We start from the raw sequence: 16553 nt of genomic DNA, 5'->3' as shown, positions 1-16553 counted from the left end.
CATGAGGTAATGAATTTTTTTATTGTAATGTCATACAATAAAAATCAAAATTTGTTTTTAATTTGAGAAAATAATAAGAAAAAAATAACAAAAATTTCGCCTTAACTAATTTTAAATTTTAATTTTAGTCAGTAAACTTTGATTTTCATTGTCACCACCAATATTGAAAAATATCATCGCACATTATTTTGAAATTAACATTTGAATCGAATTTTTTTTAAGTCATGCACCGTAATAATAATCGCATTTTATGATTCTAAATGCGAATTTATCTTAGAAATGCAACCTTCAATTTTAATTTAAAAACTAAGTCGGTTAAATTTCATTGTAGGAGTCGGTCTATTGATTGTACACACAGAATTTTTAATGTATATTTATTTTTTTCTTTTATTTACTTTAAAATATCTACACTTTAAAAAAATTTAAAGTTTTTAATAAGAAAACATTAAGCAATATGTACATGCATGCAAATTAAATTTCGTGATAAAATTAAAAACAAAAAAACGCATTAAAATTGAAGAAAAAATCAAAAATAAATGAAAATACAAAAAGTCCAATTTATTGTATAGATTTAATGACCAGAAAGGATTGTTTTTATCAGTTGCTTATAACTTGAATTTAAACGGTGATATAGAATTAAACAGAAGTGTAACGTAAACACTTATCTGCATAATAGCTTTTCATAAACATAGTGTATATGTACATATATGAATTGTAAAATAAAGAGAAGTTAAGTCACATTTTGGGTCCTACATGAAATTCAAATTGAAGCAGAGCAAATTCTAGGAATATGTAAAAATGATGTAGTGCACGTGATGGGCCATAAGACTATGTTTAAATAAATTACCGAAATAAACATGAACTAAATCAAATACATAAGAGCGACAAAAAAGCGAAAAATTTTTTCAATTTAGTTTGTTAATTTAACAAATTTATTAATTAAGATCCTCATTGAGTGTCTTCCGCTTTTAGCAAGTTTTTTTCTCCACACTTTTCATATTTTTAATTTGACTTTCCTCGATAAAATTTCTTCATTCTATCTTCAATACAAATATTCACCAAAAATTTTGAAAATAGATGCCCAAATTGTCACTTTCTCTCAAATCCTACAGCAATACAAATGCAATTTTTTAGCGATTTTTCAACTTTTCTTGCGAAGTCAGTGAGTCAGTGAAATAATGAGAAATAGAATGAAACCATATATGTAGAGTATATAGTACAAATTAATGGTGAAGCTCACAGATATGCTAAGTAGCAAATTTAAAATTTTATAGTGGAAGCGTTTTGAAAGTTTGCAAATTTATGAAAAGAAACCAGTTAATTAGAATAACGCTGTATAGTAAAATTTTTTTTCTTATTGTTTTTTCTAATTATGCTACTTAAATAAGTTTTTTTTTAATAAAATTTAAATTTTTGCCCAAAAGGTTGTGCTTCATAAATACGTATATCAGTTTTTATAAAAGAAACATTCCAAGACAACTATTTTTCGTTACTTAATCTATTTGTACCACACCGATCTCGAAAGCTAATAAACGTCATTGAACTAGTATCACAGAAAGAGGGCAGTCCGAAATTAGTATTGGTGAAAAACAAAACGCATTTTGAAAAATTTGCTACATGGCATATCTGTGCACTTTACCATCAAAATATTTTTTGTATACAAATTTTTTTTAAAAGAAGAAATAACAAAAAAAAAACAACACTGACAGAAATAAGGTTGTACAGGACCTAAAAGTTAAATAATCTCGTTGCTCTCGTTGGTGTTTAATCATTACTTCAAAAACTTTCACACAAAATTAATCAAATGTTTATTAAAACCGCGGTTGCGATAACGTGAAAATTCCATGTCCTTCATTACAATTTTTTTTTTTAACTTTTCCGTATTCTTCTTATTTGTACAATAGAAGTAATAATATATAGATTTTGTTTCGTATTCAAAGATCAAATTAACATTAACGTACACAAACAATTGGTATATAAAATAGATGCATGTTTATTTTACTAATTACAATTTTCAATGTTTATTTAAAGATGGAACTCGTACCAATAACTCTAGACTTTAATGTATGTTTGTATTATATACTCTTTCTCTATTAAAACCATTAAATTATCTTTTATTTGTTCCACAAACAATTAAGTTACAAAACTGTGTAATTTTTACACTATATAGTTATTAGATTAAAAAAAAAAAAGAAGGTGTTGAAATCATATACAAAAATGAAAACCTATAACTATTAAAAAATTCTTACCTTAAGGCCAGCATTTTTATTATTATTTTTTTTCACATTTTTCTTATTGTGTACAGAGTATGTATATTCATGGGTTTAAGTTTTTGATTTCTAAGTACATTTCCAAAAAAAAATTTTTCAAAAATGTACTTAATTTTTTCTTAATACGCCCATCTAGATGTCCATTCACAGATTTTTGAAATAAATTACTGAAATTTTACAAGCAAATAGATTTTACTTAGGAATTTTTTTCTCCAGAATGAAATTTTCATTTATGTCTACTCTTTAGTAAGTTAGAGTATGTTGAAATCCTAAATTTATAGTTTACTTACCCTCTCATTAATCATTTTAGAACACAAGATGAAAATATTCGCCGATTAACTGACTTTGGCATTACTTAACTTTATTAGACTGAAATTTTTTTATACCTTCTCCTCTTTTAAGTTCTCATTCTTCTTCCTTTTTAATCGCCTCTCAAATTTGACAAAATATCAATTTCCTGTCGGTTTTTTCATTCAAATTATTAAAATGAAATGTGCTACTTTACACAACCCGTTAACTTGATCGACTGTGGTTTTTCGTTTTTTGTTTTGTGTTAATACTGTTAATTCATTTATGTTCAAGTATCATCATCACACTCTACATACAAGTAATTACATACATACATATCTTGATGGCATTAAAATTATCGTATAAAATAATCATTACAATTCAATATTATTGTATTAAAACCATTTGCCTTTCTATATGATATTGTACTATTAGAAACAATATAAGCATTCATAAAAGAGGAAAAATAGAAAAAAAAATATTTTGTATTTTTTAGTTTTTCTTTCATTGCAATTGTACTTTTTAACAATACCATAAGCTTTTATGCAATAATATAATTTATTGTTTCTTTTCATACTCATATTCACCTATTAACTTTTCTTTCCCTTACTCAAATCTACACCACCTGATCTTAATTCCGTGTTTTATTAAAGGGGGGGTGTAAGAAAGTAATTGAAAACAAAATTGATCTTAGTAAAAAAAAACACAATACCACAAAAATACTTTGTAAAAATAATTGTTGCACGTTTTATTACTTCATAATTATATTATTGCATATTTCTATATAAACTACATGCATATACCGCGAAAAATGTAATCAAATCAGTAATCGACATAATCAGTTCTATTGAAATTTCTATATGGTTTAATTTGTGATGATTTTGCCAAAAAAATAACAATAATAATAAAATTATTAGATTCAGCGCGGTTTATAAATTGAACGTGCGAATCTGATTGCGTCTACATGATTCTATTTAATATTTCCTTTTAATTTCGAATATATTTGTGTATTATTATTGTAGGAGTTATTTAATAAAATAATGAAATTTTAAATAGAATTATAAAAATTGTTTCTCCATTCGTAAAACATTTATAAAATCAAAAATTGAAAATATAAAATGTTAACTTAACTTCGAATTTTTAAATCGAAATTTTTATACAATAATGATAAGATTTTCGATAGATAAAAAGAATTTTGTCAAATTCTTAAAAATATCTTTAAAATTCAGAAAATTAGAGTGAATTTAAGTAGCCCCCCCTTCCTTGAAATATATCGCAATTATTTTTTGTTCAATATTAAAGTGGTTGAATCGGAAATCATTAACGAAGATGCCATCATCAACATACAAGTTCAAATTCTATCCAAAACGAATTGGAAATTTAAAAATCCATCTAACTTATGTACATTCGAATAGTTTAAGCTAATTAACCATATGCCAGAAATTACATATAAATAATAAATCCTGAAAATAAATTAATCTTGAAAAATAGTATAATTTACTTTATTCTTTCAAGTCACAATCTTTAGGAACCAAATCTGTTATATAGATTGAATATTGTTAGAAAGCAGTTTTTAAAGCGATGATCATATTAACATTTATTATTCTGCAAATATTTAATTTTTTTTAATGTTTGATAGCATAAAAATTTTGAAATTTATTTAATAGGGTTAAAGAGTTGTATAATACATTTTCTAGAAATTGTTAATGAGGATTATAATACGAACGTGGTCAATAAAGTAAAAATTTTCGAATATATAACTGTACACAAATATCATACCTGTGTTTTCCATCAGAATGACATTTTCGTACAATTTAATTAGCAAAAAGTTGCATTTTTATATAAATACGAGAAAAAATAGAGTTAAACTTGTCAACTCTGTGACACCCTTACGAATTAGTTGCCATAACTGGCTATGGAACAGACTGCGATTTCAAGTTGCCATATTACCATATTAATTTATGCAAAATTTCAGTACTGAGCAAAATTTTCAATATTTTCTAAGATATGCCAAACTACTATTGTAGTTGTACGGCAGCTACCAGAAGGTGCCAAGCAATTTCAACGTCTTTTATAAAACACATTGGCCCTACTAATATATTCGCTTGTGTGAAATTTCAATCCCATAGCTTTTATAGTTTCTGAAATATAGCCAAATAACTTTTGAATTGGAAGGCAGGTACCCGAACCAGTACCCGAACCAGTACCTCGATCATGTCCAATTTAAATAGGGTTCTGGCACTTACTACAATAAATCATTTGTGAAAATTTGATGAACTTAGCTGAACTAGTTTTTGAGTTATCGCTGGAACGGACGGACGGACGGAAGGACAGACAAAGCTAAATCAACTCAGAATTCGACGCTGATCAAAAATATACACTTTAGTACACTCTTCAAACATACGTTCGTACGGGTATAAAAACCAAGATTTTTAAAAAAGGGGTAAAAAAATACAATACGTCTGATCATAAAATCACCCGCGACACAGCTGTTACACGATTAAACCAGACTTTCCCTTGAACTAAGTGATAAACAACTTTAAAAAAAAAAACCATTCTACTATATTATTTAAATTATTTTTATTCATATACTTCAATATATTAATTAATTGCATACTTTTGGGATAAGCAAAGGAAAAAAATTAAAAAAGAAACCTTAACATAATGGTTAAATTGCACGATTAAGTAAGTGAGTTAAGATAAATATTTATGAATTTCAATATGGCATCATGGCTTTCGCTTTTATAAAAATTTGGAAAATCTTGTAATTTTGGAAATATCAGTAACCGAAGATTCAAATTTTACGATTTTTACGAATTTACCTAGGTGCGATAACTTGAAATAAATTATTTATTAATGCCTAAAACTTGTTCCATTTGAAAAGTTTTAGATTCCTATAAGTTGTCGTCTATAGAAGAAAAATAATTGATGAAATTGGTTTAGGGTAACGGTTAATTTTAATGGCCATTTTACATTTATAATATTCAATTGTGCTGCGCGGCGGTAGGAAGAGTTTATCGGTACCTTTCTGGGTTTTCGGAATATAAAAAATACTTGTGGCCTCGTTACAATTAATACTCAAAAAATTAGTACTCTTGGGTCTTTTTATAACTTTAACTTCTGCTTATAACTTTAATTTCTACTAAAGATTTATTTGTGTAGTATGGACAAAGTGAATTTAAAAAGTACTTTTTTTAAATTTTTGGAAAAGTGCTAAAAACAATAAAATCAGTTTGTTCGTAAAAAATAAATATTATTGAAAAAATCATTACCGTCACTTTATTTCTATTTTATTGTCATTTTAAGAAACGAAAGTTAAATTTAATTTCTTTTCTTTTCTTTTAAATTTGCATAAGTAAACTAAGAAAATCATTACGACTTTCTATTACTAATATGCGAATATTGTATATAATACTTACTTATTACAAATATAAATAATAATATTTCTTCACAATTTTTTAAAATTATTTTAAATTTCGTTTTAATGATGGTAGTTACCGAAGTTAACAATAATGTGTACGCTTATTACTTATACGTCAATTCTATTGTGAGTATCGATTGCTGCATTCAAAATTTACTAGAATCTCTATTATAATTCATTTGATTAATAAAATATATTAGACGTCTACCAAAATGCAGATCTAATATTAATTCGACTCATTCAGCAATTCTGTCATTTATTAGAGATTAATTTCAATTTATGAAGATAATCGTTCCATTATTTTTCTTCCAATAAATTATTGTAAATTTTTGTAAAATAAAATTTTTTTAGTATTTTCTAGATCAAAATAAAAGTAAACTTATTTTCATAAATTTAGAGTAAAGAAACTATAATGCACACATACATTAGGTAATTGAAATTTAAAAAAAAAATATTAAATATACAATTAATTTATATTTTTAATAAATTTTCACTTATAATATTTAAATTTATCGTGATTGAAATTTTAACACCAAAGTGCAAATTTCTATTTATTTTTTAAAATCTATACTTGTATCTGAGATATTATTTTTCATTAAGAATAATAATTTATTATTATTATTGAAAGCTTTTAAATAAAATTATTTATAAATAGCTAGCTTATAATAGTTTTTAGATCTCACGCCATTCAAAATATTAAGTACGTCTACAATTGGGTATAAAATGAAATTTACCCAATTAATTATTAATTTTAAAATTAACTAATAATTTTCTATTCAGATTTACATATTTTTATTTATTTTAAAAAATTAATGATGTTTTAGTTTTCAAGAACTCATGCATTATTATTTTTCAATAATAAACACGTATACAATAATTCTCGACAAAATTAAATTTTCTTTACCCATATTTTCGTTATATAAGAGTATTATGTTCCAGAACGTTTATGGTTTCAAATTAAACTAGAATTAATAAAATTTCGCAATAACTTAAAAAATTTCTGATTTATAACATTATACAAGTATCGCGGCAGACCGAGGCGCTATGGCCCTTCCCACCTCGACCTTAGGTGATTCACTGTTCATTTACATGAGCATCTTTTCTAGGCCCTTGATGAATCTTAGTATTATGTCCGTTTAGGTATTCCCTTAAGTGGGCCACAACCTCACATTCGCACAGCAAATATTTTGTCGCTTCATTCTCTATACCAATCAGTTTTAAAAAGCAGCACTTTCCACTTTAATCATTCTTTTTAGGTGAACATAACGTTTAAGAAAATTGTGTTTCCGAAACTATAACTTATGTTCCAGAATATCAATTAAAAATAATTTTTAAGGTAATGAAAATTTAACAAATTGGCATCCTATTTACACACATTCAGATATTCACACATGCAAAGATCTCACATCGTATATAGTTAACATTGAGCTATAAATTTCCCTAATACGAGCTTAAAACTATGCTTATTTTCGATTTTCAGCTAAAACGCATACCTATTTTTAATTTAGATTTTAAATATCTATTATAAGGCATCAATAAGTTTAAAAATATTAAAAAAATGCTCTGAATAAGTCTATTGCCTATATAGCTGAATGATTTTATAATGAATGGTATATGCAAAATATACGGGTATCAACCATACAATTTGCTTACGAACTAAGCAATACAACGAAATATAGAATTTGTATACGTCCAGTACAAAAAAAATCACGGGATATAATGCAATCAATACTTGTTAATCAAATTGTTGGAACTACTCGTATAAGAAAAATGTATGGGAAACCAATTTGTCTCTCGTTTATTACCACATAGAATGTAGATTTATATATTTACTTACCCATATAAATTGAAATATTTCAAGTAATTAATTCATTAATTCTATATTAGAAATTAAAATAAAATTATATTATATGTACACATATACATACATACTCGTATATTAATGAATAAGCTTTTTATTGCAGAGATTTATACACTAAAAGTGCAATATACCAATCATCCTTGACCATAATTTTCTCATATGAATATTTTTTTTTGAATAAATCTTGTTTTATATTTTAATCTTTTGCACCGTTATACCTTAGAGAGGTTAATATATATATATATATATATATATATATATATATAGTTATATTGAATCATATTCAAATTAGTTATTTAAATATGTGTATTTGAAGACATACAAAACATATTTTTATTTATAATTATATTTAAAGTAATTAAGGTTAATTTGCTCACTGTATATATAGTATATATAGTGTTTTGACTTTTGACATTATGCTTTATATATGTACATCTTCATATACATATTCATTTTATAAGTGAATAGCAAATTGTATATACAAGATTTTTAACATAATCTCAAAAGAATTCAATAATATTATATATTATAATTGCACCAACTCTTGAAATTTTTAATCCCTAGCTCTTAAAAATGATTCCCTGAACAGCATTACATTAGAAATAAAGTGACCACTCTAAAAATTAGAACTCTTTTAATTTGCAAAAACGATTCGAACAAAATTCAAATGCAAAATTATTAATTTAATTTTTAACTCGTTTATTTTAAAAAAAACACTGGGGTTTATTGTGATTATGCACCTTTAAGTAATAATGATACTTATCTTTAGTAAAGTTTCTAAAGCTTTATTATAGACACGAATCATTTGTATTACTTGCTTTGTATTCACATTAATAATATCGAACTTTTTACGATATTTATCATTATCACTTAGTGATTCGATTCTGAGATTAAACCCCATTCTTATAAACAGAAAATCTTAACGGGGAAATGTTCTTTTAATCTTAACTGGAAATGTTTGACAAACAATTGTATAATTGAAGCATAAGTCAATCAAATTTCGTTCCATTGAGTTTTTTTTCCAGTCTAAAACGCAGACTTAATTGCAAACTGAATTTTAATTTTGCAAACTGAAAACTCGGAAAATATATTCGGGAATATTTCAAAATATAAGTATGCACATGTACTAGATTGCCAAATTTATATAGAATTTCCAGATTTTTGGACTTTTGAGAAGATTTTTGACAGATGAAAATTTTTTTTTTATAATTCCAATTATATACTCGTACAAGTTGAAAATTAGATAACAATTAATGTACTTATATATTAGCTTTAATTTCTCAGATTTTGCCAAATTTTTCGCAAGGATAATGAAGATTTTCAGTCAATCTCGTCTAGCATCAATGATGTACATAGATAATATATGATATTGTAATTTCTCAAATGAATTTAAAGGCATGGACAAAGTTAATATGGTATAGAAGAGAACTGAAATCTTCCTAATCGGAATATACTTACATGTCTATATATTTAGATCACATAAGCCGACTAAAGTTAATTGACATTATTCTTACATGCCGATTATATACCAAATTCTGAAAATTATATTTTAATATTTAAATTCATTCATTCTTATTATTATTATGAATGAATACTTTAAATAATTTGTATTCACTGCAAGTTTTGTTATTAAAAGATTTTATGGTATAATAGGTATAAAAAAAAAATTAAATCTGAAATGATGAAAGTTAAATATTAGTCACACGTTGCTATAGAAAACTTGAAAGTTAATAGTTGACGTAATCATAAGTTTCTAAGGTACAAATAAATCTCTCATCATTTGAATTTCAATTCATTTAAATACGAAAATATTGCAATTCATATTTAAAATTTTAATAAGTAAAAAAAAAAATATTTTTAATTTTCAATTAAAGTTTGCTTTAAAATTTGATGATTCATAATTAAAGTTTTCTGATAAATTCCCATATACCAATTAATTATTAATAATTTTAATTTTTCTTTTACAGATGGGAAACGTTTTGTGCAAAAATCGTGCAAATCGATCTGGTAATAATAACACATCTAATGGAAAAAATCCTGTTGATCGGGTTATTGGAGAATGTATGCAGGTATGCATGTAGTTTTTCGGTAATTAGCACAAAAAAAAACAAAAGAGTTCTTCATCATATTATATAAAGCTTATTTATAACAAGAATATTAAAGAGAAATGGTAGATCTTGGAGATTAGTACATTATGTGTATGTTCGTATATAATTCGGTTTGAGTTCGTACTACCGACCATCTAATGTTTATAAAGAATATCATTAAGAAATACTTGAGGACATAATGCAAACTTCGAAATCATATTTTTGTTAAATTTTAAATTTATCATTCTTTTCTATAATAAAAATAAAACTACTGTTATTCTGGCCCACTTGAATATTAAAAACAGTGGTTTGAAGGGAGGGGCGGGGGGGGGGGGGGGGGGGGGGTGAAGATACACTATATTTAAAAAAAAAAACAATTATTTTATTTTTATAATTAAATTGTTTTTCAAAAAATTCATTCAGTCATTTATTTCACAAACGTTAACAGCTACATCAAAAAATGTTATTGAAAATTATTATTATACCGAAAAAAATACCGTGATTAAAAAATTTTTAAAAATTAATTTTTTTAAATAGTGGCAATGTTTGCCGCAAAAGTACCTTGAAGATCGTTATGTACTTGTTAAATATAATCTGCTTAATCTAATTCCATATTTTAATCGCCTTTTCATAGCGTATATCTAAAAGTTCCGATATATACTTAACATAGTCAAAGTTTTGGCCAACTTTCAAAAAAGTCAGTCAAAAAGAAAAAGAATTTTACTTCTAAAAACCCGTTTCTACTAAAGCAGTTGCGATAGAGATCAATGCACCGTCGCAAAGAACAACTTGCATATACTTAAGCTATTTATTCTAACAAAATCTTGTATATACAGTTCTCCCCGGTTAAATGCACCACGCTTAATTGATTTTCCCCTTTTATTGAACGAAAAACTAAGGCAACTTTAAATCCCTATTAAAATATACATGAATAACATCGTTTAATTGAGTCCCGTTTAATTGAACAACTCGCTTAAATGAATCTCTTTTTTTGGTATTACCTTATAAAAACTGTGAAAAATTCCCCTGTTTATTGACCTGTTTATTCTATTTGTTGTTGTTAAACTAGCAATAGTAAATTTATTGAAAAATTAGATATAACGTATGAAATATTTTGTTTTCTTTGTAATATGAAATATTTATTTTTAATTTTTGTTATGTTATGTGATATAAAAATATTATGGTTTACATATTTTGAATTTGAATTCACAGTTACATTACTTAGATGGATTTAAAATGATGAAAAATTTAAGTTTTAAAATTTTGAAATAAAGAAAAATTTAAGTTTTTAAATTTTGAAATAAAAAAAAATTTGAGTTTTAGTATTTCATTAGTGTATCCCCTATTTTAAATATAGCTTTTTACCTAGGATATTTTGATAAGTATATGTAATAGGATATGCTTCCTATTGTTTTTATTAATTTTATGCAGTAGCAGGATCAAATTCGTTTTTGCGCCTGATCTTCAATAGCGAGTATTCGTTTTCATGCGTAAACGATTCAGTTAAAAAAATTCGTTTTATTGCACCAATTGTTCAATTAAACGGGATTTTTTTAATTGATTTACCCGCTTAATTGATACAAAAAGTGTGCAACTTTTCTCGGTTCAATTAACCGGGGAGAACTGTACATGTTTCTTAAACGAATTTGTTTAAAATATTTACATACATACATATGTATGTTTTTATCACAAAAAGTGTAAAAATTTTGTAAGCAAACACACACGAAAAGAAAGAGGTATGGGCAAAATAAAATTATTGAGTGCATGTTTTTCCAATATAACAAATTATTTCATAAACAATCCAGACTTATAATTCCTTTACATTAGTAACAATATAAATCGCATAAAATACAGCGGATTTAATTCTCAGCCTTCTTAAACTAATATGGTGTGAAAACAAAATTTTGGTTTTAACATTAAGATGTTTAAGTATAATTTAGAAACCGGCTATTCTCGACTTTTCTTAAGTATTAATTTGAAAGTACATTTTGATCTCACTATTTTGCAAATTTACGGTGTAAGCCATTTCTTAAGAATATATTTTATTGTAGTACATGGTTTTTTTTAACTAAAAATTTGTTAAAACTTAAACTTTTACACTGTTTAATACTTAAAATTTGAGTAGGTCAATTTGGTCACATTATTGTGGGAGTATTCATTTAAAAAATATATTTTTCTTATAATATTTATTCAAATTCAGAATATTATAAATCAAAAATAAATATGATGCCTACGTATAAAATTTATGTACAATATAAAAACGCTTTAAAATATTTTTTATACGGCGTAAAATCTAGAAATATAAACCTCTTTTTTTTTATTTTTTTTTTTTAATTATACATAAGTATATACTTATTCATAATACAACACAAATACTCGCATATATACATAACAAATATTTACTTGAAAATTTTAATTTTCCATTTACAGATTTGTCCAAATGGAATCAGAAAGAAGAAGCATTTTTGGGAAAAGCAAGTGTAAGTATATTAAACGTATGTACATATACGATTATATAAAAATATACAAATATTGTATTTGGAAATAAATTTACATTAAACACATATAGTAAGGTAAAGTAATGATTCACTTAAAAAAAAAAAGCATAACATAAACCATTTAAAAACGACTTACTAAAACACTTAAGTTGAGTAAAAAAAAAAAACTTTTACTTTTAAAACTTTGTAACCTACCCATAACACATGGGTAAGCTAAAATTTCTAAATAAATAAAATTCATATAGCAATATATGTATATGTAATTATGTTATACCTTTAATGACTTGAAAACAAGCTACACATTCATATTCCTATATATACATATATATGATAAAAATTAAATTAAATTAGGTGTGAAATTAAGATAACAAGATCTTCTTCTTAATACTCATTAAATTAAGCTGTTTCACCTAAAGTAAAAATAATAATTATTTACATAATTTCCATATATACATATATATATATACTGAAAATGGAATATATACCATAAGTATGTACAGAAATAAATATAAAATAAAAATTTAGTTACTATATATGTGTACATATAAATATACTACTGTATGTACCTATTTATTGTACATGTTCATACATACATAATTAATTTGCTGTACAAGCTGGACTAGGAATAGCAAATATATTACAAGGGGAGTTTTCGTTGGTTGAACCAAAAATTCGAATTTATTTTAGGAATCGATTCCGGATGCTATTAGAGGATTATCAGGCTTTCAAAATATTTTAAACGCTTACATGAGTATAGTGATCTTCAGCTTTACAATTAATTACAATTACAACTAATTTATTTGAAAAATAATTCCAGGCTTTGATACAAATAAAATTTTTCTCTCTATATAGAATCCTGAATGTTAAAGGTCTAGAATGGGAAAATAAAAATGTTTTTTTAATTTTTTCAAATTAACCCATTTTGTCAGCAATATAAAATCTGTGTAAATAAATTTTTGTAACTAAATAATTAAAACAATTCTATTATTCTATTAATAAATTAATAAAACGTCAAAATTTTCTCTTCTCAGCGTTTCCCATCTATCTTGAAGAGAAATTTCAAAATTGAGTTTTATTTTTCAAATCGTCAAATTTTAATCTAAAATTCCAAACGTATTTTGGAACGAATCGCGTTTGACATAATGCACGTTTGGATCATTAGTTCACGTTCGGTCAGATTAATGCACTTGTAATTTTTCAACTGAAAAAAAATCTTTTCTTGCTCAAAATGGTTTATTTTATCTTTATTTTATAATTAAAAATATTTTGTATTTTTGTTTTTTTTTTTGTAAAAACTTTGATTAATTTGTACTTTTTTTTATAGATTTGAAACAGCACCACCATCCGAACCATTACAAGAACAACCAAAATCTCAACAAAAAAATGGTTGGCAAAATGCAAGTTTAACAGTTCCAGATCATCCAGTTGCTCCACCAAGAAAGAAAAGAACATTACAAAGGAATACTGATCCATCTGAAAAAAATGCTTTTGAAGAAATTAATTTGAATGGAGAAATACCAGAAAAATATAACGAAAGGTCTGTTGATCGAGAAGAATACAACGAAAGATCTGTGGATCCACCAGAACCATTAACAACAACGACATCAACTAACGTTAAAACTAATCAATTGAGTCTAACTAATAGTACTAAAAATGATGTGCCACAAAAAGTAACAAGAACAGTATCAAAAGTCGGTAATAAAAAGTCTGACAAATTTTTTGGTGAAAGTTTATCAGATTTATCGAATGATTACGAAAATGATAAAAAATTGGAAACAACAACAACTACTACAACAACAGTAACAAAAACTGAATCGACAAAAAATGACAATGATCAAATTCAAAAATCTGAAAGTCAAAATAAAAAAATTGAAGAAAATTTTACTAAAAATAAAAATAATGAGGAAATTAAATTAAAAACACAAAATTCAACTGATAAAATTGTTCAAGAAAAAGATTCAATTTCTGCTGAATTAGCTAGAGAATCAGTTATAGATTTAGTTGAAGATATAGAAGAAGAATTAAATAGAAAAATTACTAAAGAGCGTGGAAATTTATTGTTTGCAATTGAAAAACATTTAAAAGAAGAAAAACCAACAGAAGATGACTTAGAACGTTTTAAAGATGAAAAACCGTGTGTCGAAGAAGTCATTGTACCAGTAAGACGTTTAGTTAAACGTCATATATGTGACGATGATGATAAAATTAAGGAGTTTATTGGAGATAATCCAACAAGAAAACAACAATCTCAATCACAACTCGAAAATGATATTGAGAATCAAAAAAATTCATTAGATCCAAATGCACCTAAGAAACCACAAAGGGATTTTGCTAAATATAGAAAATCATTAAATGGTGATGAATTCGATATTAGTCAAATTATTGAAGCAGTTAATCTAAATGAAGAAGATAAATCAAAAGAAAAGAAAATAGAAAGTTCAACTCAAACTACTGGTAAAATAGCAGTTCGTGAAAAAGCTCATCATGCAAAACAAGAAGCTGAAAATATTTCTAAAAATGTTAAATTATTATTGGATAATTCCATTAATAAAGAACAAATAAATAGTCATAATAAAATAACACAAGAAACATCTAAATCACCAATTCCAATTGTAGAAAAAACATCATCCACAAATGTTAAAGCTGAAATGAAAAATTTCTTAGATAATATTGGTAAACTTAAAGCTGAAATTAATAAAAATGCAGAAAAACAAAATGATGAAATTGAAAATGTGGCAAAAGATTTAGTAGATAATGTACTTGATACAGCACAAGATTGTATTAAATCGGGTAAACTACAATCAGAATTCAATTCATCTGATAATGTAGAAGATACTGTAAAAATAAAAAATCAAAAGAATGAACTTTATAAATTAAATGATAAAATACAAAATAAAGAAAAAATTGAAACCAACAATAGTCAGAATGTTAAATTTGAAATTGAACCACAAACAAAAATGGAAGAAGTTGTTAAAAAAGGTAAATCAAAAATTATAAATTTTAAATTTATAAAACAAAAAAAAATTTTTTTTTTAAATTTTATATTTTTAAATACAGAATTCTCCGTCAATAACGCAAATGTATAACTAAATTCAGATGGTGAAAAGTATGTGTGTGTTAAATTGTGGAACCTCTTACATATCAACGCTAATATTCTTCAAGTTTTTTTTCCTTCTTTTTAAACAAAAAAAAAAAATTTTTTATATAAAATTTTCTAAATGTTTTCATTTTAACATTTTCATTCATTTAATGACATTTTAATGCAATAATTTAATTTTAATATTATCCTTTATGTATCCTTTTCTAAATTTATTTTTTTTTTCTTCTTGTATGTTATTTTTGGAAAAATGTTATTCTGGCTTTGTATATAAAAACTGTTCTACTATATATTTTTCATATAAACTGCTTTATATTGTATATATATTTTGTATGTGAGCTATTTTAAATAATTTTCATATTATATTTTGTTCTGAAATGCATTCCGAAGCTATCTTTCATGCAGTCCAACTCTGCAATTCACTATGTGTTTAGCCTCCTGTATTTGTATATAATATTATTGAATAAATCTATTTTATACAAGATCAGATTTTGGTACTTGTCTTGGGACAAAGGTTGCTAAAAAAAAATATTTTAATAATACAAAAAAAAAAAAGCTTGAGTCTTTTAAATGTTAATGTATTGACGTACTTACCTATCTTCTATGGATATACTCTAACAAAATAATAAATTCTAGATAGTTTTTTAATTAAATATGCAAATTAAAGAAAAAGGTGGACAAAACCAACTTCAAAAATTTATTTAGCTTCTTCTTTTTAAAAATATTTTATATAAAGAGAACAAACCTATTTAAAAAATGCCCAAAATATTTGAAGTCGTTGACAAATTCTTTAATGGTTATAACCCAAAACCGTTTTACCGAGTATTTAAAATTAAATTTGGGTTCTTTGATATTTTAAAAATTTATTATCATATCAAAATAAAATTAAAGTTTTCAAAAATTATTCATTAATTAAGGTAGTTCAAAATACTTTCAGTAAATTGTATAACAATTATTAAAATAATTTTGACGCTCCAATTATACAAGAATCAAAATATTTGTAGTCAAGTGAATTTTATTTATAAATTAAC

General features: G+C 24.9%; 1 protein-coding gene across 1 annotated transcript in view; it reads left to right on the top strand.

The window, feature by feature from the left end:
- The window catches only part of LOC129609578 (arrestin domain-containing protein F-like), a 57694-nt gene that overhangs the window by 37678 nt on the left and 3463 nt on the right, over window positions 1-16553 (top strand). Inside the window, exons 3-5 of the mRNA XM_055521577.1 lie at window positions 9808-9909; window positions 12358-12407; window positions 13750-15404. Coding sequence (XP_055377552.1) covers window positions 9808-9909; window positions 12358-12407; window positions 13750-15404 — 1807 coding nt within the window. The remainder of the gene's footprint in view (window positions 1-9807; window positions 9910-12357; window positions 12408-13749; window positions 15405-16553) is intronic.

The sequence above is a fragment of the Condylostylus longicornis genome, unplaced genomic scaffold (genome assembly GCF_029603195.1).
Source record: "Condylostylus longicornis isolate FDR11 unplaced genomic scaffold, ASM2960319v2 ptg000040l, whole genome shotgun sequence".
Classification (NCBI taxonomy): domain Eukaryota; kingdom Metazoa; phylum Arthropoda; class Insecta; order Diptera; family Dolichopodidae; genus Condylostylus; species Condylostylus longicornis.
The sequence above is the reverse complement of the archived record's forward strand: the minus strand, read 5'-3'. Positions and strand labels throughout refer to the sequence as shown.